Source organism: Peromyscus maniculatus, chromosome 23, assembly GCF_049852395.1.
Source record: "Peromyscus maniculatus bairdii isolate BWxNUB_F1_BW_parent chromosome 23, HU_Pman_BW_mat_3.1, whole genome shotgun sequence".
NCBI classification, from domain to species: Eukaryota; Metazoa; Chordata; class Mammalia; order Rodentia; family Cricetidae; genus Peromyscus; species Peromyscus maniculatus.
The window spans coordinates 42,604,023-42,626,719 of record NC_134874.1 but is presented as its reverse complement, the minus strand read 5'-3'; the positions used below and the strand labels follow the sequence as shown (position 1 = coordinate 42,626,719).

General features: G+C 48.6%; 1 protein-coding gene across 1 annotated transcript; it reads left to right on the top strand.

Annotated features, from left to right (window-relative positions):
* Positions 1-4: 4 nt before the first annotated feature.
* Positions 5-12,000, top strand: Zfand2a (zinc finger AN1-type containing 2A). The gene is made up of 7 exons (XM_006991104.4): positions 5-220; positions 2,980-3,074; positions 3,746-3,840; positions 7,707-7,835; positions 8,778-8,929; positions 9,883-9,948; positions 10,133-12,000. Exons 2-7 carry the CDS (start codon positions 3,020-3,022, stop codon positions 10,146-10,148), a joined length of 513 nt encoding a protein of 170 aa, XP_006991166.1. The 5' UTR covers positions 5-220; positions 2,980-3,019; the 3' UTR covers positions 10,149-12,000.
* Positions 12,001-22,697: the final 10,697 nt, after the last annotated feature.

Here is a 22,697-nt window from a genome sequence, read left to right as displayed (position 1 = left end):
GGCGCGCCGGGAACGCCCAGGATGCATGACTCTGTATCTGTTGACTGAGGATAAATGGCCCCGGCTGCCGCGGGTGCGATGCTACGCTTTCCGGACTTGCGAGAAGTCGGGTGGCACGCGGAGATTGGGCCCGCGGTTCCTACTGTGGTGGCGCCGGGCTGACCACGAAGGACCCCGCTTTCCTGTTTCCGCCGCCGTCTCCATCTACTACCCCGGACAGGTACCTGTGTGTCTTTGTGGGTCGCGCTGAACCGGGGTCACAGGTGCTGCTGAGGAGGGGGGTCACAGGAGCTGGTGAACCAGGGCCTGGCGTCTCCGCGCTGTGGCTTCCCGGGCCAGGGCAGCAAGAACTTAGCGTCTCAGCGCAGTGACATCTTAGATTCCCAGGTCAACTGTCCTGAGCTGGTGTCGTGGGCCAGGTGTGGTGATGCAGGCCTGTAGTCTCTGCACTGGGGAAGTTGGGCCATTATTAGATCGCAAGTTCCAGGCTAGCCTGAGCTAAGTAATGAAGACTTTTTCTCAAGAAACAATGTACCGGTCGGGCACGGTGGTTCACACCTTTAATTCTAGCGCTCCCGGAGGCAGAGGCAGGCAGATCTTTTGAGTTGATGGTCAGCGTGGTCCACAAAGTGAGTTACAGGACAGCCAGGGCCACATAATATAGACTGCCCTCCCCCTAGAAAGAAAAGAATCAACCGATGGTCATTTGGGAATAGTATCAAGTTCTGGTAGCTTTGTTTGTTTGTTTGTTGAGACAGGATTTCCCTGTGTAGTTTTGGTGCCTGTCCTGTAGACTAGGCTGGCCTCGAACTCATAGAGATCCACCTGGCTCTGTCTCCCGAGTGCTGGGGTGATGATGATGATGATAATGATGATGATTATTATTATTGGCTTTTTGAGACAGGGTTTCTGTGTGTAGCTTTTCGCCTTTCCGGGAACTCACTTGGTAGCCCAGGCTGGCCTCGAACTCACAGAGATCCACCTGGCTCTGCCTCCTGAGTGCTGGGATTAAAGAGTGCTGGGATTAAAGGCGTGCCTCACCGCCGCCTGGCTCTGGTAGCTTTGAATAAGTACATTTCATAATGTGGATTTTGTTGTGTATGATGCCAAAAGATTTTCTAGCCAACAGGAATGAGAACCAGCAGTTAGCAGTTAAATGCACCAGGAAGGGAAGAGACGAGGGCTGGTGGAGGCTGGCAGGTGGTCGGGATGGTGTTTGAGAAAGTGACACTGCAGATTGGTCCTTGCAAGGCAAATAGATGTTTACTGAGGCCAGAGAGTTCAAGCTAGGTTCTAGATTAGAAGTTCCCAGGTTCTAGATTAGAAGTTCCCAGTGGAGAAGAGAAGTGATAGAAAGACATTAAGAAGGTCTTTGGGGGACTTGAACACTGGAAAGTGCAGGAGTTTTGAGCCATTTGATGGATGACAGGACATAGAGGAGACTTGGACTTAAGTCTGGTCCGTCTCCAGGATGCCAGTCTTTCTAGTCGTCTGTTTCTTGTGGTTTAATTAAGGGCTTGTGCCTCCTTCCCTGATCAGCTCTGGCCTGATACCATTAAGTAGTGAGCACAGAGTACCATTCAATGCATAAGGGAGTAAGAGGCAAGGGACAGACTCCACTGGGGAATGTAGTCAACTAATGTCATTTGGCACCTGGGAACAGACTCTGTTGATGTCAACAAGTGTACTGGGGAGATGAAATTGCAACTGAAATCCAAGCAGTTTCAGGGGCAGCTATGAGTTGAGTATGGAAAGCACTTCTCATTCTCACCACATTTGTTTTGTTCTTGCCAGAGTTGGGGATTGGACTCAGAACTTCCCCTTCCCACATGCTGGCCAGACATTCTTTTATAAAGCTAATAACCTCAGATGTCATTCCTCAGAAGCCATCCACCCTTCCCTTCCTCCCTCCCCCCCCCCCTGCCCTGAGACAGGGTTTCTCTTTGAAATAGGATGATCTGCTGGGCGGTGGTGGCTCACGTCTTTAATCTCAGCACTCGGGAGGCAGGGGCAGGCAGATCTCTGTGAGTTCCAGGCCAGCCTGGGCTACCAAGTGAGTTCCAGGAAAGGCACAAAGCTACACAGAGAAACCCTGTCTCAAAAAACAAAAAACAAACAAACAAAAAAAAGAACCCCGGCTTTTTTGTGTTTTCAATGGGGAGTGATGATTAGCTTTAATTGTCAACCCAACATAGCCTAGAAGCGCCTGAGAAGAAAGTCTCAATGGAGGATTGGGTGTCCACATTGGGTTGGCCAGTGAGCATGTCTTGGGCTGGGGTGTGGGTGTTGTCAAGTTAATTATTTGGGAAGACCCAGTATACTATGTGTGGCACCAGTCCCTAGGCAGGAGGGCCTGAACTCTATGGGAGTGGAGACATGGAGTTGTGCCCAAGCATGTGTGCTGCTAGCATTTATTCATTCATTCCTCTCTGTTCTTGACTGTGGATGTGATGTGACTGTTGCAGGTCCCTGCCACCCAGGCTTCCTTACAGTGATGGGACCATAAACCTGGAACTGAGCGAAAACAAACCCTTTCTTCCCGAAGTTGCTTTTTGTCAGGGTATTTTATCACAGCACCAAGAAGGTCTCCCAGAGCTGTCCAGGCTGGCCTAGAGTTTGTGTGATTCTCCAGGCCCAGCCTTTAGAGTGGTTGGAGTGACAGGTCTGCACCACCTAGCCTGGCCTGGGAATCTCAGGATGCTTTGAAATGTGGCTTTCCTGGAAACCCCGTGGTTAGGACGGGCTTTGTAAACTAGGACCTGAAGGGACTAGACAGTAAGGGTTTGGCTCTTGGGCTGGGACTTGGTGTTTATGAAGAAACTCCCAGTTGCCTCTCTGCTGAAATCTTGAGGATTTGTGACTTGGCCCCAGGATGATTTGGACATCCCATGCTCCCCACAGAGGGAGTCTCTTCATGCTCATTGGCCACAGGTTACAGGTCCTGGTGACTAACTTGGGGCCTCATTCTAATTCCCACAGGTGAATCTTAAATACCTGTGTTTTGGACGCTGTGTTCACAATGGAGTTTCCTGACTTGGGGAAGCACTGCTCAGAACCGACTTGCAGGCAACTGGGTAAGACCTTTCAAGGGCTCCTTCTAGGAGACAGTATTTCACCGGCCATTTGTGAGGGACATCTGGCTATTAATTACATCATTAACTAACTAGTTGGCCTCTGTCCTAGTTCCTGGCTTCTCAGCATGAGGACTCCAGTACAGGACATGGGGTCTGCATGCAGTTTAACATCCACCTAAGGCCAGGTGAGGCCACCAGGGCTATGCAGACACAGTATACAGCTTGGATGATTGGCACCACAGAGATGGAATCTGTGTTGAAGGTAGCTTTGTCTTTGTGGGTCCTTGGGCATCTCTTGGCCTTACTACATCTCTAGCTTTGGGATTGGGGTTGTGGCTCAGTTGGAACAGTGCTTTACCGAGCATGTATGAAGCTCTGGATTCCATCCCAGCACCACATAAAACCAGTGTGGTGGCTCGTGCCTGTAATCCCAGCACGGGAAAGTCGCAGGCAGGAGAAACGACATTCAATGTCCTCCTAAGCTACCTATGAGTTCTGGGCCAGCCTGGACTAAATAAGACCCCTGTCTCAATTTCTTTTTTTTCTTTTTTAAATCTCTCTTAAAGGAATGAATAGTCTAATGTAGATACGTTCCTGCTTTGAGTGGTATATAATTCTTTGGTTCCAGTCTTTCAGATGATTTACTGTTTTGCTTGATTTTTGTTTTTTAGATTTTTTGCCAATAACATGTGACGCATGTAAAGAAGATTTCTGTAAAGACCATTTTTCCTATTGGGGTCATAAGTGTCCCTGTGCATTCAAGAAGGTAACTCATCATCCTGGAGTCTAGACTGCATGCACCACAGCTGTTCTGTCCAGTTGTTCTGTGCAGGCCAGAGGATGGTCTATGTCAGCCATGCTTTGAGATTGGAATGAGTGGGTTTATTAAGTGTATAGCCGGCCAAGGTAAAAGAGGAGGTAGTGAGCCAGAGCTGGAAGAAGGGGAGATGGATGGATGGGTGGGTGAATAGTAAAACATCCTCCAGTGGGGCACTCGAACGTCCAGCAGAAACAGACTGGGGAGGTCGAGGGAGTCAGCTGGAGTTCCCACGGCAGGCACTTTGTTATCACAGGGTGAGGGAGTCAGCTGGAGTTCCCACGGCAGGCACTTTGTTATCACAGGGTGAGCAACGGTCCCTCTGTTGGAAGTGCTTTCCCTTCTAGCTCTTCTCCACGACATGGTGCTTTTATTCTCGGTCTGCATCACTCATTGTTCTCTTCTCCCTGTCACAGAGTCAGGGGACTGACTGACCCACCCCCAGCCAAGGTGTCTTGGAGGACACTTTGAGACAAACAGGATCGGGTTTCAATGGGGTAGGGATGGGTTGCAGCATGGCTTCCAGAGCTAGCTTCTCAGTGAACTCATTGACAGCTTAGCAGTATAGTGTACCGTCAGTACAGTGGATGCCAGCCACAGAGCTGCTTATATTAGTGAGTTTTATTTATTTATTTTATCGTTTACTTATTTGTTTAGTTTGGTGTTTTGAGACAGGGTCTCACGTTGTAGCTCTGATGGCTTCGAATTTGCTTTGTCAATCAGGAAGGCCCTAAACTCACAGAAACTGTCTGTCTCCTTAGTGCTGGGATTAAAGGTGTGTGCTACCACACCCAGCTGCTTTCCACATTTTTTTTTTAATTTATTTGTTTTTACTTATTTCTATTTATTTATTTTTATTAAGAGATTTTTCTATTCATTTTACATATCAACCTCAGATTCCCCTGTCCTTCCTCCCACCCCCCAGCCTTTCCTCCCAACCCACCCTCCACAGTTTCAGGTTTTTTATTTTTTCTTTTCAGATTTGAAACACACACACAAACATGGCACACATGCACATACAATTCCATGTCTTTGGGATAGGATTCTGTTTACTCATGTCTCAGATATTTTTTTTTATGCACACCATCTGAAGATGATTTTACATGGTATTTTCAGTGTGTCTGCATTTTAACTGTCACACAAGATCAGATATGAGATTTTTCCATTTGTAACATGTTGGAAGTCAAAAAGCTTGGACTTGCGTGTATTTGGATCTGGGATTTTTGGATTGAGGATGCTTAACCTGTATTTAAAAATCCAGATCTGGCACATTTTTTGAAACAAGGTCTCTTACTGAATCTGGCCAGCAAGCCCCAAGATCTTCCAGTCTCTGCCTTGCCAGCATTGAAATTACAAATGCATACTGTCAGCTGGGCATATTGATAGCACATGATGTCACTGATAGCTGATAGGCTGAGGCAGTCGGATCTCTGAGTTCAAGGCCAGTCGGGTCTACAGAGCAAATTCAAGGACAGTAAAGAATACACAGAGAAATCCTGTCTCGAAAACAAACAACACAACAAAATTAAATGCAAGCACCTGGCTCTTACATGGGTCCTGGGGTTTGAAGTCGGGTCTCTGAGCTGTCTCCCCAGCCCTCTTAGGCTGGGCGTCTAAAGGAAAAAACAACTGTGGAGGGAGATGAGCAATTTTTTTTTTTTTTTGGTTTTTCGAGACAGGGTTTCTCTGCGTAGCTTTGCGCCTTTCCTGGAGCTCACTTGGTAGCCCAGGCTGGCCTCGAACTCACAGAGATCCGCCTGGCTCTGCCTCCCGAGTGCTGGGATTAAAGGCGTGCGCCACCACCGCCCGGCAGGGGGGAGATGAGCAATTTTTTAAACTTATTTATTTTTTATTTTGAAGTAATTTTAAATTTTTAGGAAGTTACAATGAGAATCAGGGCATCCTTCATCCATTTCCTCCAGTGGTCACATCTGACGTACCTATAATACAATACTAAAAGCAGGCCATTTTTGCAGTACAGAGTAGAGATACACTTCTATGTCATTTTATCATATTTGGATTCTTACAACTATCAAAGTCAGCACTATAGAGCACCAGAACAGAGGAGCTCACCAGGTCCCTTCCTTCCCTGAGGGTTTCTAAACAGTTAAAGTCCCTGGGGACTGAGCATAATGACATATGCCTTTAATCCCAGCACTCTGGAGGCAGAAGAGACAGGAGGATCTCTGAGTTCAAGGCCAGCCTGAGATGACCAGTTTTTAGTGTCTCTGCATGCTACAAGATTGTGTGGCAGTGCTCACATAGATGCTGGAATATTGGTGCTCTGAGCTGTTCCTGGTAGGTGCAGAGGGTCAGCGGAAGCAGTCTTCTGAGACAGTCAGGAAGTCAGAAGAGCCCATGATTGCCTCTGCAGCCTATGCTCCATGCAGGGGTGCTGTCTCCAGATAGTGTGTTTGTGTGGAAGCCAGGACTGAGCTAGCTCAGTAAATGGACTGTGGCTGTAGGCTGTGAGCCCCGAGACCCACGGGGAAGTCTGCTTGCTCTCAGCTGAATTGTGCTGTGTATGAGGGACGAGTAGAGGACAACCTCAGGTGCCATCCCTTGTTTTCTGAGATAGTCACTCGCTGCCTGGAGTTCACCACGTAGGTTAGGCCAGCTGGCTCGCAAGCCCCAGGGTCCCCGTGTCTCCACCTCCGAAGTGTTGGGTTTACCAGCGTGTTCCATCAAACCTGGCTTTCAGGTGGTGCTGGGGTTAGAACTCAGGTCCTGGTGCTTGCATGGGTATCTTTGCCAACTGGACTGTCTCCCAGCCCTAAAAGTGCACCTTCATTGTGTGCCCCACATTCCAGCCTTCACAGTGGTCCTTCACCTTCACACACTTGGTGTAGGGAGCAGGTGTCATAGTTTCTTGTTCCTTCAGGTCATTGTGGCAGGAGGTTCTAGGAGATTGCACACTGTCCACCAGACACTGGGAGGTCCCTTGAGTCCATGGGCTCACTCTGTCCCAGAGGTGACTCACAGGTCATGTCAGTGAACTCTGCCGCTTCCCCTGGTGGCATATGGACAGTAGGTGACTTTATCACATGCCTTAACCAGAGCTGGGCACAGTCCAGCCAAGTCATGAGGGTGGGTAGGGTCAGTGACTCACGTTCCTGTTTACCAGGCACTGATGACTAGGTGGCAAGCTGTTTGTGTGTCATCTGGACCTTTCCTTGTGCCCATGGTGAGAAATGTCTGGAGATCACATAGGAATGCTTTGTTTCTTGGTGGGCACATCAGCCAACTGAGGCAGCCCTCCTGCAGACAGCAGGGCACAGAAGCCTGTGACCCCTGTTTCCATCTGATGTCAGCCGTCCCATCCCCTCTGGCATGGATCCCTCCCTCAGTGGTCCTGGCTTAGAGTTTTGCCTCCACACCCTCCAGAGCACCCTCAGTCTCTGGCTGGCACTCAGCACTGGGGTACAGCCCCTCCACTGCCGAGGGCATCTCGTCCTGTTGGTAAAGCCACTGAAATCAGAGAGGCAGCCCCAGAGTGACTGCTGGGATCCTTCCTGCCAGTTTCCACCCATCACCTGGCTCTGAGGGGTCAGGTGGGTCCTCTCCCATGGCCATGTGAGGTCCCCCCACCCCCATCTCACCAGCTTCCTCTCTTGAGGGCCCTCCAAAGCTGGTGGTGGCCTTTTTGTGTCTGAATCCCACTAGACAACCTTGGGTGGTTTACCGTTACCTTGTATACGGTCCTGTCCCCATAGTTCTTGTCCTCGCCAGTGTGCTCCCGCTTGTAAACACATTTTACTGTGTGTGTGTGACATTTGAGTGTGAGTGCTGGTGTCATCCTATGTTCATTCTTTCAGGATGTGCAGGTGCCCGTGTGTCCCCTCTGCAATGTCCCCATCCCTGTGAAAAGAGGTGAGATCCCAGATGTGGTGGTTGGAGAGCACATGGACAGAGATTGCACCTTTCACCCTGGGAGGAACCAAAAGGTGAGACTTGGGTTAGGGCTAACGTGTATGCGCGCGCGCACGCGCGCGCGCGCACACACACACACACACACACACACACACACACACTGCTGCTGCTGCTGCTGCTGCTGCTGCTGCTGCTGCTGCTGCTGCTGCTGACTACATAGTCAGTGTTTGCCTCTAACCTGGCAAAACCTGTCTAAACAGAACTTGGCATCCTCATTCTGAGTGACCAGGACCTGTTAGCTTTTTATTTTACCTTTTAAAAAGCCAGATGTAGTGTGTGCCTTTATTTCCAGCAATTGGGAGATGAGTAAAGGCCAGCATGATACATAGCAAGCTCCTGGCTAGCCAAGGCTACATAGTGAGACCCAGTCTTTAAAAGCAATACATAAAATTTTCATTTTGGTTTGTGTGTGCACATGTATATTTGTGTGTATGCATGCCCTTGCATACATGTGTGGAGGCCAGAGAATGTCTCCTGGCCTGCTCTGTCATCTCTGCCTCATCCCCTATGAGGGTTTCTTGTTGAACCTGGAGCTAGGCTGACAACCTGCAAGCTTCAGTCACCACCCCCTGTCCCCCACAGGGCTAGGTTTGCGGGCATGTGTGTAGCTGTGCGCAGCTTTTTACATGGGTGCTGGAGGTCTGACCTTGATGTGTAGGCCTTTACAGGTTCTCTCACCCACCAAGTCATCTCCCAGCTTCAGGTGGTGGTTTCTGTTGCTTTTGTTTTTATTGGGCCGTGTTGGGGAATGAATCTACTGCTAAGCCACAACCAGAGGCTCTGTGTGAGTGTGTGTATGTGTGTGTCTCCATGGCACACACATGGAGTCAGTTCTCCCCTAACTCAGCCTCTTTGAGTACTTAGAATCTGGGCCTGTGCCACCTGGCCCAGCTGCCAGGGCCAGTTTGAGCTGAACTGGTGACATGCTGCTCACAGAAGTGACTTTGTTCTTGCAGGTTTTCACACACCGATGCTCGAAAGAGGGATGCAAGAAGAAGGAGATGCTGCCGCTGGCTTGTGCACAGTGCTATGGCAACTTCTGCATTCAGCACAGGCATCCTCTGGACCACAGCTGCCAAACTGAGAGCAGCGCCACCAGCCGGGGGAGGTGAGTGAGCCCAGGCTCCGGGAAGTTAGTCCTGCAGCTGCCCCACACTGGGGACGCCAGCATCGGGGGTTTAGTCTCGTGGGCCAAGAGCGGAGTTGGCAGCTGGCTGACTCCTTCTGAGAGGCACAACTTGCTCTCCCAGCTTCTCACAGTTTCTGGCTTGCCTGGTGCTCCCTGGTGAGCCTGGCTTCGTGGGCACGTTTTTCCCATCTCTGCCTTCGTCTTGGTGTGGTTTTTCCTAGAGCCTGTCTGCCTCTTGCTTCCGCTGTTAGGGCAGATCAGTTGTATGACTGATGCTCAGTTTGGTCATCTCAGTGAAAACTTGTCTCTAAATGAGGTCCCTCCTGGGTGCTAGGGGTTAGGTTAGGACATTGGCATGTCTTGTGGAAAAGGGCACAGAACATCCTTATTGCCACTTTAATAAGAAGTAGAAACTTCTATCTTAACACATAACTTACTGTGTGTGTTTGTGTGTGTGAGAGTCACCCACCCCATGTGCATGGATATTGGTCCTTGATTCCTACCTTGTTTGACACAAGGCCTCTTGTTTGCTGTGGGGTGTGCCAGCTGACTTGAGAGAGCTTCCCTGGAGGCTCCTGCCTCCACCCCGACCCCATATCCCTGTAGGATTCCTGGGATTTCGGACACACTGGCATCTGGCTTTTACCTGGGTGCTGGGAATTCAACAAGTCCTCAGATTTGTGTAGCAAGCGCTCTCCTGGGCTGTCTGCCAGCCCCATGAGTTACCTTTTGGTTTTTAATCTTTTATGGGGAATAAGAGGATACACACAGTACAGCATGTATACATATATATGGAGGTCAGAGAAGAGCTAAGTTACTTTGTAATTACACTTGACTTTCTCAAGCCCAACCATCTAACTACATAGACATAGGTGGAATTTCTTGATGTGGGTAAGAAGGTCTAATAAATACACATCTGACTTTCTCTCTAGGCCTTCAGCATCCAGAGCTCCTGAGCAGAAGCCATCGGGAATCAGCTGGTTGGCCCAGCAACTCAGGTACCAGTCTAAATGACATGTGAGACTTTAGTGGTGTGCTTCCCTAAGAAAGGCCAGGCCTGGCCACAAAGCTGTTTCTAGAATGTCCCGAGTATCCCTGAAGGCCCTTTTTCATGACCGATCCCTTCTGTCTAGGCAGTTCCGACATGTGTGCTCACCCATTGCTTCTTTCTCTTCTCTTCAGGTGGACGGTGAAGTGATGGCGAGGCTCCTGTCTGGGCCTCACACCAGCTCCTTCCTCTTGGGTTTTAACCTTGGTGATGTGGCCTCCAGTGCTTTCCTGACTCTCCTGGTAGACTGAGTCTTCATGGAAAAGTCTCCCATTGACTGTTCAAGTTAGGGCAGGGATGGCTCAGTGTGTTAAGTGCTTGCCTCACAAGATGAGGACCTGGTTTATTCCAGGGCCCATGTTGTTTTTTGTTTTTGTTTTTGAGTGGGGCCGGGGGTTTCCAGACAGGGTTTCTTCTCTGTGTAGCTTTGCGCCTTTCCTGGAAATCCCGAGTGCTGGGATTAAATGCCTGCACCACCACCGCCTGGCCAGAGTCTGTTTTTTTTTTTCCCCCAGAGCTGAGGACCTTCTAGGCAAGTGCTCTACCACTGAGCTAAATCCCCAACCTTCAATAGTCCATGTTTTAAAAAGCCAGACGTGGAGCTGGAGAGATGGCTCAGAGGTTAAGAGCCCTGACTGTTCTTCCAGAGGCCCTGAGTTCAATTCCCAGCACCCACATGGTGGCTCACAACCATCTGTAATGAGATCTGGTGCCCTCTTCTGTGTATATAATAAATAAATCTTTAAAAAAAAAAAAAAAAAAGAGCCGGGCGTGGTGGCGCATGCCTTTAATCCCAGCACTCGGGAGGCAGAGGCAGGCGGATCTTTGTGAGTTCGAGGCCAGCCTGGGCTACCAAGTGAGCTCCAGGAAAGGCGCAAAGCTACACAGAGAAACCCTGTCTCAAAAAAACCAAAAAAAAAAAAAAAAAAAAAAGCCAGATGTGATTGGTGCACACTTGTAATCTCTGAACTGGGAGCTGGAGACAGGAAGATCCCTGGAGCTCTGACCAGCAGCCTAGCCTAATTGGAGAGTTCCAGACCAGAGAGACACCACCTCGAAAAACAAAGTGGACCCTTCCTGAGGACGGACATTGCAGATTAACCTGTGGCTTCACACACCCAGGTGCACCCATATGTATATATACACACACTAGATGCACAAATTATTTAACAAAGTAAATGAGGCTGTTCAGCAGCTCTGAGGTGGGGTAGGTTACCTACCATAGCACTGCTGAGTTCAGGAGCTGAGGACCTGTGCAAACCTCATTAGCAGTGGCTTTGGCCGGTGTTAAACCGTTTCAGGACTTGGTGTTCTGGAAAATTCTGTCCTGTAACAGAAGAGAGCTGATGGGTCTGCATTCTTCCCTATGTGGCTTTTGTAATGAGGGGCCAGTGGGACATAGTCCCTCATGGCCCCCAAGAACACTGGTTCTGACCTCGGGCTGGGCTGCTGTGGACGAGGGTGTGCACTCGGCCCACAGTTCTATCTCCACAGTTGACGTAAGCAGCCATGACTCCTCATGCCTGGGTTCAGGTTTTCTCTTTGAGACAGGGTCTCACTATATAACTCCAGCTGTCCTGGAACTCACTCTGTAAACCAGGCTGGCCTTGAACTTGGAGATTCACCTGCCTCTGCCTCCTGGTTTTAACTCCCAAGAAGAACATCAGGAAATGGGAGCCATCTCAGAACTTCCGGGGTTGAAATAGAAGCTTCTCATGCCGAAGCACCACAGTGTCGGGCAGAGATCGGGCTCCTCGGGCTCTGTGAGGAGCAGAAACTCAGAGGGGGAGCAGTGAGATGGGCCGCAGGGTGCAGGCCACACACACACCGTCGCTCGGGTGTCACCCGTGTGTCCTGACCACTTCTGCTGCCAGCTGGCCGTGACATTGTTGGGGAAGAGTGTGTCTGGAATACCCTGGTGACAGGTACCAGCATTAGATTGATCCATTGTTTATATGTTGAAATATTTTATATATAATGGTTAATAAACTAATTTATTTCACCTGTTGCTTTCTATTTTTTAGACAGTCTCTCTAAATAGTCCTAGTGATATGTAGACCAGGCTGGCCTCAAGCTCACAGAGCTTCTGCCTCTATCTGGGATTAAAGGCATGTGTCGTCACCCCCAACAGCTTGTTTATTTTTTATGTATGTGTTTTGTCTGTGTGTGTGTGTGTGTGTGTGTGTGTGTGTGTGTGTGTGTGTATACCAAGTATGTGTCTGGTGCTTGCAGAGGCCAGAGTGTTTTTTCTTGGGAAGTATAGATAATTATTCTCAAAGTATGCATTTTGTGTGCACATACATGGAGTGCAGGTGTGTTTGTTGCATGTGTTGTATGCACATGTCAGGGCATAAGTGTTCACATACATGTGGAGGCTTGAGGATGATGACCTTTGGTGTCTTCTTTGGTTGCTTTCCACCTTATAGACTGAAGCAAGAGACTCACTGGGCCCACAGCTTGTAGTTCGTCTGGTCCAGCTGCCAGCTCCAGGAATCCCTGCCTCTGCCTTTTGGATGCTGGGACTACTGAAAAGCTGCATGACCAACTGACCTTTTTTTGTGAGATCTGGGGACTTGAACTCGGGTCCTCGCACTTGCGTGGCAATCTCTTTGCCCTCTGAGCATCTTGCCAGCCCCATGTTCTCTTTTGAAGGAGGGACTTACAGTTTGCTCCTCTACTTGAGTACAGACTAGAAAGATTCTCTGTCCTCAGCTGCTGGGGTGCTGTGGGCAGAGGTTTTGGGGGAACACTAGGTATAGGGAGGAGCTTTGTATCCCTAAGACAAAAGGGATACAAAGCCTTGTCTTGGTGTCTTGGTACCTGCCTAGCCACCTTGAGTATGTTGTGAAGGCCCATTTCTATACCTGCCCCAGGTAGCATCATGGTGTATGAACAATGCTGGGATGAACAGGTCCATTCACATCCCTGAGTGTCATTTAGTGCCCAGCATGGCCTTGGGCACCCACAGAACCAGGGCACAGATAGAAAGTAGCTAAGTGTCTTCGTGGTGACTGTGTAGGATTTTGGTAGCTTTTGGAATTTTATTACTTATTGGGTTTTTAGGGGATACCCCTTCCTCTATCTCTACTCCCTTTTCAGAAAAGGGACACTTAACCACCAATCTTTAAGAAGCCCATACCGATGAGCTGGAGAGTTGGCCTGACTGGAGAGGTTAAGAGGAGCCAGGTTCAATTCCCAGCACTCACATGGTGGCTCACGACTGTCTTTTTAGCTCCAGTCCCAGAGGATCTGATACCCTCTTCTGACCTCTGTAGGTACGTACATGGTGGACATACATTCATGCAAGTCAAAGCCAAACACACAAAAATAAATAAACTTGGGCTGGAAAGATGGCTCAGAGGTTAAGAGCACTGACTGCTCTTCCAGAGGTCCTGAGTTCAATTCCCAGCAACCACATGGTGGCTCACAACCATCTGTAACGAGATCTGGTGCCCTCTTCTGGCCTGCAGTCATACATGCTGTGTACATAATAAATAAATAATAAATCTAAAAAAAAAAAAAGAAAAAAATAAATAAACTTAAAAAATTAAGCCAGCTGGGCATTATGGCACACACCTTTAATCCCAGCATTTGTGAGGCAGAGGCAGGCCGGGCTCTATGAGTTTAAGACCAGCCTATTCTACAGAGCGAGTTCTAGGACAGCTACCCAGAGAAATCCTGTCTTGAAAAAAACCAAAAACCAAAAATCCAAAGACAACAGCAAAACAAAATAATTAAGCCCACATCCACATTCTTATTTTGGTTTATTTACTTTGGTGACTTCCTTTTTTTCTCTTTGTTTCAAGAGTGTCTCACTATCTATCCTTCTAGACAGATGGCCTCTGAACTCAGATCTGCCTGCCTCTTCCTCCGGAAGGCTGAGACTAAGGGTGTGAGCCACCACACCCAGCTGGTTTCTTTGAAACAATGCCCCAAGTATCCAAGGTTGGCCTGGGGTGGCCTTGAACTTCTGATCCCCGTGTCTCCACTTTCCAGGTACTAGGATTGCAGACATCACTATAGCAGTTTATAAAGTGCTGGTGATGGAACCCAGGGCTCCAGGGCTAGGCAAGCATGCGGCCAAGTGAGCTACAGCCCAACCCACTTTCTGTTTTTGATAAACTCCAAATCAGCTTGTCATGGCTCACCCTGAAATTCTTTTCTGCATCCAAGGATCCTGTTTTACCTGAATCAAGGTCCCTAAAAGATTTTTTTAAATCTTAAAGATAATTCCCACCCCCACCCCACTGGATCTTGCTCTATAGACCAGGCTGGCCTCAAATTCACAGAGATCCACCTGGCTCTGCCTCCCAAGTGCTGGGAGCCACCACCACCCGGCTAAATCTTAAAGATAATTTTTAAAGAAATTTCATGGCTCCTCAGTGCTTGCTGAGCCCTGGCTGCTCTTCCTGAGAATCTAGGTTCGATTTCCATCACCCACACCCACAACCATCTCAAATTCCAGTTCTGGAGAATCTGGTGCCCTCTTCTGGTCCCTGCAGGTCTTGCATGCCAAGGTGCAGACAAAATGCTCATATACATAAAATTAAAATAATTCTTTATTTTAAAAATCAAAGGAAATAAAGTTTTAAAGAAATTCTTCAGACTACTACAAGTGACAGAATGGAGCCCTGGTCCCTGTTGCTGCTGACAGGACCGCACAGAAGCCGCACCAGTGAGCACAATCCAGCAGCCACACGACTGTCTAGGGGTGTCACTATCCACCTGTAGGTGTGTGTGTGTGTGTGTGTGTGTGTGTGTGTGTGTGTGTGTGTGTGTAATGAGAGTGAAGGTTTTGCTCACACATGTCTGCACCTGTGTGTGTCTGATGTCTTTGGAGGTCAGAAGAGGGCGTCATATCTCCTGGAATTGGAGCATGGCAGTGGTTGTGAGCCATCCTGTAGGTAGGTGCTGGGACTGAACCCAGGTCCTCTGGAAGAGCAGCCAACATTCTTAGTCACTGTTTCCCCAGCCCTGGAAGCTGTCTTATGGGTTTATGTTGTTGTCTAAGTAGAATCCCAGGATGTAGCCCAGGCTAGCCTTGAGTTGAAATCCTGCTGCTTCAACCTCCCAAGTGCTAGAGTGCTGGGATTACAGACAAGAGCTCTCACCCTGAGAGGGTGGTGCGATACCCCAGGGCTTCCTTCCTGTCTCTCATGGGGCAGACACATCTCCAACTGTTTTGACACCATAGACCTGGCTTTGGGGAGTGTCATCCTCCCCGTCTCGGCTGCTTCCTCCCTTTTCTGAGTTGATTCCTGTTGTCATATCCAGTCCATCTTTGGGTGGGACCCAAAGCCTGGCTGCCGTGCAGATTGGAGCTGCACTTTCTGTCCTCGTTCACAAGATGTCACCAAAAGGCCTTCGTTGGAACGGAGGCTGACAGTGCTGCAGGCCCGTCCTGTGGGGCCCTGAAGAGCTAGGTGGCGTCTCCAAAGCCTGGGTCTGAGCAGCCACCCTCCCCTCACTTCCTCACGGTCTAACTAACGGTCTCTTAGTTCCTCAGCTCCAGCACGGGAAGTGGGGCTGGGGGTGAATGAGACTTCCTTTCCCACATTCAAGCTTGAAAAGGGGGATCTTTGATGATCTCTCTGGTTTACTAGTGTCTTTTTTTTCATGTGTATGTGTGTGTGGTGTGCATATGTGTATGTGTGGAAGTGTGTGTGGGGTGGTGGCCCCAATATTGATATCAGGCGTCTCCCTCCATCACTGTCCACTTTATTCATCGAGGCAGGCTCTCTCAGTTGATCCTAGAGTTCAGTGACTCAACTAGTCTGGCTGACCATTTATATCCTGGGGTTCTCCATCTGTCTCTGCCGCCTGAGGACTAGGATCACAGGCGGCTGCCATGCCTGCTGGCTTATCCACTTGGGTTCTGGGGGTCAGAGCTCCTGTTCCACACTTGTGCGGCAAGCCTTTTATCCACTGCGCTGTCTCTCCAGCCCACGTTGTCAAGGGTCTTGAGGGGAGTATGGGAGGGGAAGCTGACTTGACTGTTCTTCTTGTCCTGGATAAGGAGTGACTTGTTTCATTTTTCTGGAACAGTGTAAGACTTTCTGAACAGGGATGGGAGGGACAGATCCGTGGTTAAGAGCACATCCTGCTCCTCCAGAGGACCTCAGTTGGACCCCGGCACCCACAGCAGACAGCTCACAATGAGCTCCAGGGCTCTGGCCTCTGTGGACACCTGCACTCATGTGCACATACTCACACACAGACACCCACACACACACAGAATATAAAATCCTTCACAGCTGTGCCCTATTTTGGGGTTTTAGTTGACTCCAGATGTAGTCAAGTTGATAACCAAGAACAGCCATCATACAATTCCTGCAAATTGTCCCCTGACCTCCACACAGGTGCCATGGTGCTTGCATGTGTGTGCCGGCACACACAATAAATTAATAATTAAAATATAGCCAGGAGGTGGTGGCACACGCCTTTAATCCTAGAACTTGGGAGGCAGAGGCAGGAAGATCTCTGAGTTCGAGGCCAGTCTCGTCTACAGAGCAAGTTCCAGGATAGCCAGAGCTAGACAGAAACCCTGTCTTGAAAAACCAAAAAATTAAAATAAAAATAAAAATAAAAAAAGAATTGACAGTCACTATCACCAAGGAGACAGGCTCTTGGCTGTTAGATTTCAGAGAGGTTGTTTGCTGTTTGTTTTCATTTGTATATTCCATCCTTCTACCTCCCCCTCCCTATGGGCAGGACTTGGGCAGGACTAGCTCAAGGCTAGCCTGGGCTATAGGTTGAGTTCAAGGCTGGTCAAAGAAACTTAGAGAAACTGTGTCTCAAAATAAAAAGTAAAGGAGGGTAATGAAGAGATGCCTCCACAGTGAGAGGCTCTGTTGATCTTACCGTGAGTTCCCAGTATCTGTGGTGGGATAGCTCATGGCTGCCTATGCCTCCAGCTCTGGGGTATCCATCACCTTTGGTCTGCCTGGGCACCTGCGCTCATGTGCGCGCACACGCACGCACGCACATACACTTCAAACTAAGGATTAATCTTTGGTTGGGTTGGGTTGGGTTGGGTTGGGGGTCTTATGTTTTTTTAAGACAGGATCTCAATATGCAGCCTTGGCTGTCCTGGAAATTTCTATGTAGACCAGACTGGGCTTGAACTCACAGAGATCTGGCTGCACCTACCTCTTGAGTGCTGAGAGTGCACCACTGTACCTGGGCTCAAAATAAATCTTTAAAAAATTATTCTTGAAATAACAAGAGGGCTGGAATGTAGCTCAGTGTGTAGAATGCCTGTCCAGCATGCATGATCCCTGGCACCCCAGTAACTGGTCACAGGGCAGGAGGAAGGAGGATCAGAAGTTTAGGGTCATCCTCTTGTACAACAAGTCTGAAATCAGCCTGAGCTACATGAGATTATGCAAAAAAAAAAAAAGGTGAAAAGAGAGTTGGGATATAGTTTAATAATATAGGTCTTTCCTAGAATCAGCTGTAGAGCACATGTCTAGAATCCCCCAGTGAGGGGCTGAGGTGTGGCTTAGTGGTAGAGCACCTGCTTAGAATCCCCCAGTGAGGGGCTGGGGTGTGGCTCAGTGGTAGAGCACCTGCCTAGAATCCCCCAGTGAGGGGCTGGGGCGTGGCTTAGTGGTAGAGCACCTGCTTAGAATCCCCCAGTGAGGGGCTGGGGTGTGGCTCAGTGGTAGAGCACCTGCCTAGAATCCCCCAGTGAGGGGCTGGGGCGTGGCTTAGTGGTAGAGCCCCTGCCTAAGATTTGCAAAACTGCCAGTACTTGGAAATAAAACAAGTATGAAATAAGTAAATGCAAGCTTTAATGGCAATTAAATTAAGAGGCCGGGTGATGGTGGCACATGCCTTTAATCCCAGCACTTGGGAGGCAGAGGCAGGAGGATTTCTGTGCGTTCAAGGCCAGCTTGGTCTACAAGTGAGTTTTAGGACAGCCAGGACTGTTGCACAGAGAAACCCTGTCTCGAAAACCCAAAAACAAAAGAGAAAAAAGAAAACCGTAGCATCCTACGATTCGGAGGAAGCTTGTGGGATGAGTGCTAAGCTCACAGACTCCCACTTTAATGATTTGTTTATTTTTATTTCATGTGCATTGGTGTTTTGCCTGCAAGTATGCCTGTATAAATGTGTCAGATCCCCTGGAGCTGGAGCTACAGAAAGTCATGAGCTACCATGTGGGTGCTGGGGATGGAACCCGGGTCCTCTGGAAGAACAGCCGGTGCTCTAACCACTGAGTCATCTCTCCAGCCCCACAGGCTCTCATTTTAAGTCAGGCTGTAAATTAGAAAAGCCCGCTTTAGCTGGAGTTGTGCTCACTTGGTGGCATGTTGAGTAGCGTTGAAGAAGCCCTGGGTTCCATCCCAAGCACTGCATGCACTGGGCGTGTGTTGCACACCTGTAATCCCAGCACACGAGGAAGCAGGAGGGTCAGCAAGAAGTTTAAGATCAAGAAGTTTAAGATACAGAGATGATGAGGCCAGCCTGGGCTACATGAGGTCCTTTCTGGACAAAACAAGTGTGGGGGGGGGCAGGGGGGCAGATGAAATGGTTCAGTGGGTAAGGACGTTTGCCGCTAAGCCTGACAACCTGAGTTCAATCCCTGGGCCCCCCATGTGATGGAGAGAGAGAACTGACTCCTGAAAGCTGTCTTCTGGAGTCCACATCCACACAATGTACACATGCATACACACAATAAACAAACAAACAAATAAGTAGAGGGAACAAAGAAAGAAAAGCCAGTTTTATTCAGTTTGCGTTTGGGCCAGACAGCCTTAGAGAGTGGCCTGGAGGGTGTATCCGTCGTCGGGCTGGATCAGCAGTCCTGCGTGTTGCCATCGCAGCGGCTAAGGCCACAGCTGAATCACATTTCCTGATCTTTATTTAGTTAAGCTACAAGCCTGGAGGAGCTTCATTAGTGATTTTTATTTTTAGAGTTTTCAGAAGAGTAATGAAGTCAGTTGAAACGTGTGTTTATACCGGGCTGACTAGATGGGTCACTGGGCAGAGGCGCTTCCCACCAAGCCCGAGACTCTGTGTTTGAGCCCCAGGACCCCCATGGTGGGAGGAGAAAGCCAAATCTTGTAAGTTATCCTCTGACCTCCACACACATGCTGTGACACTTGCCAATCACACACAAATTAGCAAATGTAAAACAAACCAAATAAACAAAACCGGAATTTTTTTCTTTAGGCAGGATCTCACTGTGTAGCTCTAGCTGTCCTAGAACTCTGAGTAGACCAGGCCTGCCTCTACCTCCTGAGTGCTGGGATTAAAGGCGTGAGCCATCACCGCCCGGCCCAAACTGCTTCTTATATAGCAGAAAGAATGATGGTGGTTCTGGTCGGCTTTTGTGGTTTTGAGATAGGATCTTACTTACGACATGGTCCAGGCTGACCAGGAATTCTCCATCCTCCTGCTTCAGCCTCCCCAGTGCTGGGATGATGAGCCCGAGTCACCACACCAAGCCTTAGATAGATAAATCTATGGAACAGTAAATCAGAGACAGGGGAGAAAGGAGGGGACAGAGGACAGAGGGGTGGTATTGGGCCAACATGGAGCCCAGAGAATACGGCCTCAGAGGAAGGGGGAAACAGTAGTTTAGTCTCGGACAAATGATGATAGTATGTGGGCCTGAAGACGTGGTTTAGTTGGTGAAGTCTGGGCTGTGTAAGCATAAGGACTTGATTTGGATCCCCAAACCCATATGGCAGCACACATCTGTAAGCCCAGGGCTGGGGAGGCAGAGACGGAAAGATCCCCGGACCTGATGGTCAGCCAGTCTAGCTGAATCAGTGAGACCCAGGCTCAGTGACAGACTCTGTCTCAAAAAAACAAAAAACAAACAAACAAACAAACAAAAAACTCACACGAAGAAACACATGCTCAGTGGAGCAGGAACAAGTGGAATTTCCTTGAGATCATAAACGTCAGTTCCCTCTTTAAAACAATTAGAGAAGGTAGTGAGTAGGACAGAAAACAGCCCAGCCATCAATAGCTTTTATGCTCATGAATGGCAGCCAGGAGAGAAAACACCATTTATAGAGCCAATAAAAACAGAAGAACACTTAGAATTAAACCTAGTGAAGCCCAGAGAAGACCTCTATGGCGTGGAACTGAGACACGCCCAGATTCTGCTCCACAGACTGAGATCAAGAGGCAGTGTGTGGCAGCATACGCCTGTGGTCACAGCGCCCAGGAGGCTGAGACAGGAGGATTGCGGTTTGAGGCTAGCCTGGGATACTTAGTGTCTGGAGGGGAAAAGAAGCAGATGCAGATCGATGGAAAGCATATTTGGATGAGCCAACATCCTGACAGTATCCATTGCTTTTCCTAATTTAGTTTACCCAGTGAGGCTGATCCTGGTTAGAAATATCTGCAGCAGATTGTAAAACACCGGTAGTGATTCTGCCCTTCGGGGTTCTCCCATTGTGCTGTAAGCCTGTATTTAAGACCTCCTCCCTCCTTCAATAAATGGCATTCTGCATTCAAAAAATAATTAATTAATTAATTAAAAAAAAGAAATATCTACAGCAAACTTGCTTCCTGATGGAGGGAAGTCGGTGTTTATGTTCAGATAACAAGTAAACGTGGCCCAGAGGCTGCCTCTGTTGGTAAAGTGCTTGCTGAATGGGAACAAGGACCTGAGGTGGTTTTTGTTGTTGTTGTTGTTGTTTATTTGCTTTTTGTTGTTTGTTTGTTGCTGTTGTGTTTTAATGCCAGGCATGATGGTTTCCCTTTGTAGTTCGAGCATTGGAGAGACAGACAGGAGGATCACTGGAGCTCAATGGTGAGCTAGCCTTGGTGAATCTGTAAGCTCCGGGTTCAGTGAGAGCCCCCGTCTCAAAAATAACATGGCAGTGTGACAGAGGAGGACACCCCGTGAAGACCTCTGGCCTCATACACATGTGCACACACACGTACATGAACACACACACACACACACACACACACACACACACACACACACTTGTGAAAGATAGCCAGGTAGAGCAGAACAGAAAGTTCAGAAGGCCCTGGATGTGTATAGAAGTAGGAGGTGGGAAAAGAATGGTCTGTAAAGTGATTGATGTTGGGCCACCTGGCTGGGCTGGGGACGAAGCTTGGTAGAGTGCTCACCTCGCATGCACGAAGCCCTGAGTTCAACTCCCGGCACCCCAGGAATAGGGTATGGGGGTTCACGGTGTAACCCCAGCACATAGGAAGTGGAGGCAGAAGGGTCAGGAGTCCAAGGCCATCCTCCACTACACAGCCAGTTTGGAGAAGCCTGCATGGCATGAGCCCTTCTCCAGTATATATACATGAAAGTTGGAAGGGGAAGAGAGAGAGAGAGAGTCAAAAGGAATGGAAAGAAGACAAAAAGTAGAGGGGGTGGATAGAACCAAAATACCTCACATACATGTTTGAAAATGGCATGAGACCCATTATTAAAATTAATATATGCTAATAAAACCATTAAAATGTAAATGTAAAAAAATTTAAAGATAAAGTTGGGACCCTGAAGGCTACCGCCCTCCTGAAGTGTGTGTGGCTTCCTGATGGCTTATATGATTGACTGTGTGTGCTGTCACCGACTGAGTGGCAGGCCCTAATCACACCTGATGAAATGGAGGTGTCCGCATACACAGATCAGCACAGCTGACAGATCAAGACAGAGATGGGCCAGGCAGTATGGTGCACACCTTTAACCTCAGCACTGGGGAGGCAGAGGCAGGCATGAAATACAGAGTGAGTTCCAGGACAGCCAGGGATACACAGAGAAGCCCTTGAAAAACCAAAAGAAAAAAAAAAGAGGGAGGCATTCTTGAAAATATTTTTGTTTAGATTTATTTATGTCTGTGAATATTTTGCCTACATGTGTGCATGTGTATCACATGCGTGCCTGCTGTCCAAGGAGGTCACAAGGTCCAGATCTGTAGCATGAATCTTAGAAGGTCTTATTAATAAAAACAAACCTGGAGCCAGGTATTGGGGTGAATGCTGGAAGATCAGAGAACCAGAACAAGCCGCAGAGACCTCACCTCACCAGTTCCTCAGCTGATCCTGTTTCCTCAGACTGGAAGCCTCTGTGTCCTCATCCAAATGGGTCTCAGCTGAACTGTGCTGCTCAAAAGCCTAAAAGCTTAACCAGCCTTAGTTCCTGGTCCTCACACCTTATATACCTTTCTGCTTTCTGCCATCACTTCCTGGGATTAAAGGCGTGAGTCACCATGCCTGGCTGTTTCCAGTGTGGCTTTAAACTCACAGAGATCCGGATGGATCTCTGCCTCCCAAGTGACAGGATTAAAGGTGTGTGCTACCACTGCCTAACCTCTATGTTTAATATTATGGCTCTTCTGTTCTCTGACCCCCATATAAGTTTATTGGGGTGCACAATATATCAACCACACAGATCCCTGGAAGTGGAGTTATGAATGGTTGTGAGCCACCATGTGGGTGCTGGGAATCAAACTTCAGTCCTCTGTGAGAACAGCAAGTGCTCTTACCTGCTGATCCATCTCTCCAGCTCCCCTCAATGACATCTGTTGTTGTTGGTTTCTTTTTTGTTTTGTTTTGTTTTGTTTTTATTTATTCCCCTGAGACAGGGTTTCTCTGTATAGTTTTGCTTCCTGTCCTAAATCTCACTCTGTAGACCAGGCTGGCTTCGAACTCACAGAGATTCGCCTGCCTCTGCCTCCTGAGTGCTGGGATTAAAGGCGTGTGCCACCCCCACCC

Coding starts and splice junctions, on each gene's coding strand:
- Zfand2a (XM_006991104.4), top strand. CDS start 3,020: ATGGAGTTTCCTGACTTGGGGAAGCACTGCTCAGAACCGACTTGCAGG. Junction 3,841..7,706: donor GTCCCTGTGCATTCAAGAAG/GTAACTCATCAT, acceptor TCATTCTTTCAG/GATGTGCAGGTGCCCGTGTG. Junction 7,836..8,777: donor ACCCTGGGAGGAACCAAAAG/GTGAGACTTGGG, acceptor TTGTTCTTGCAG/GTTTTCACACACCGATGCTC.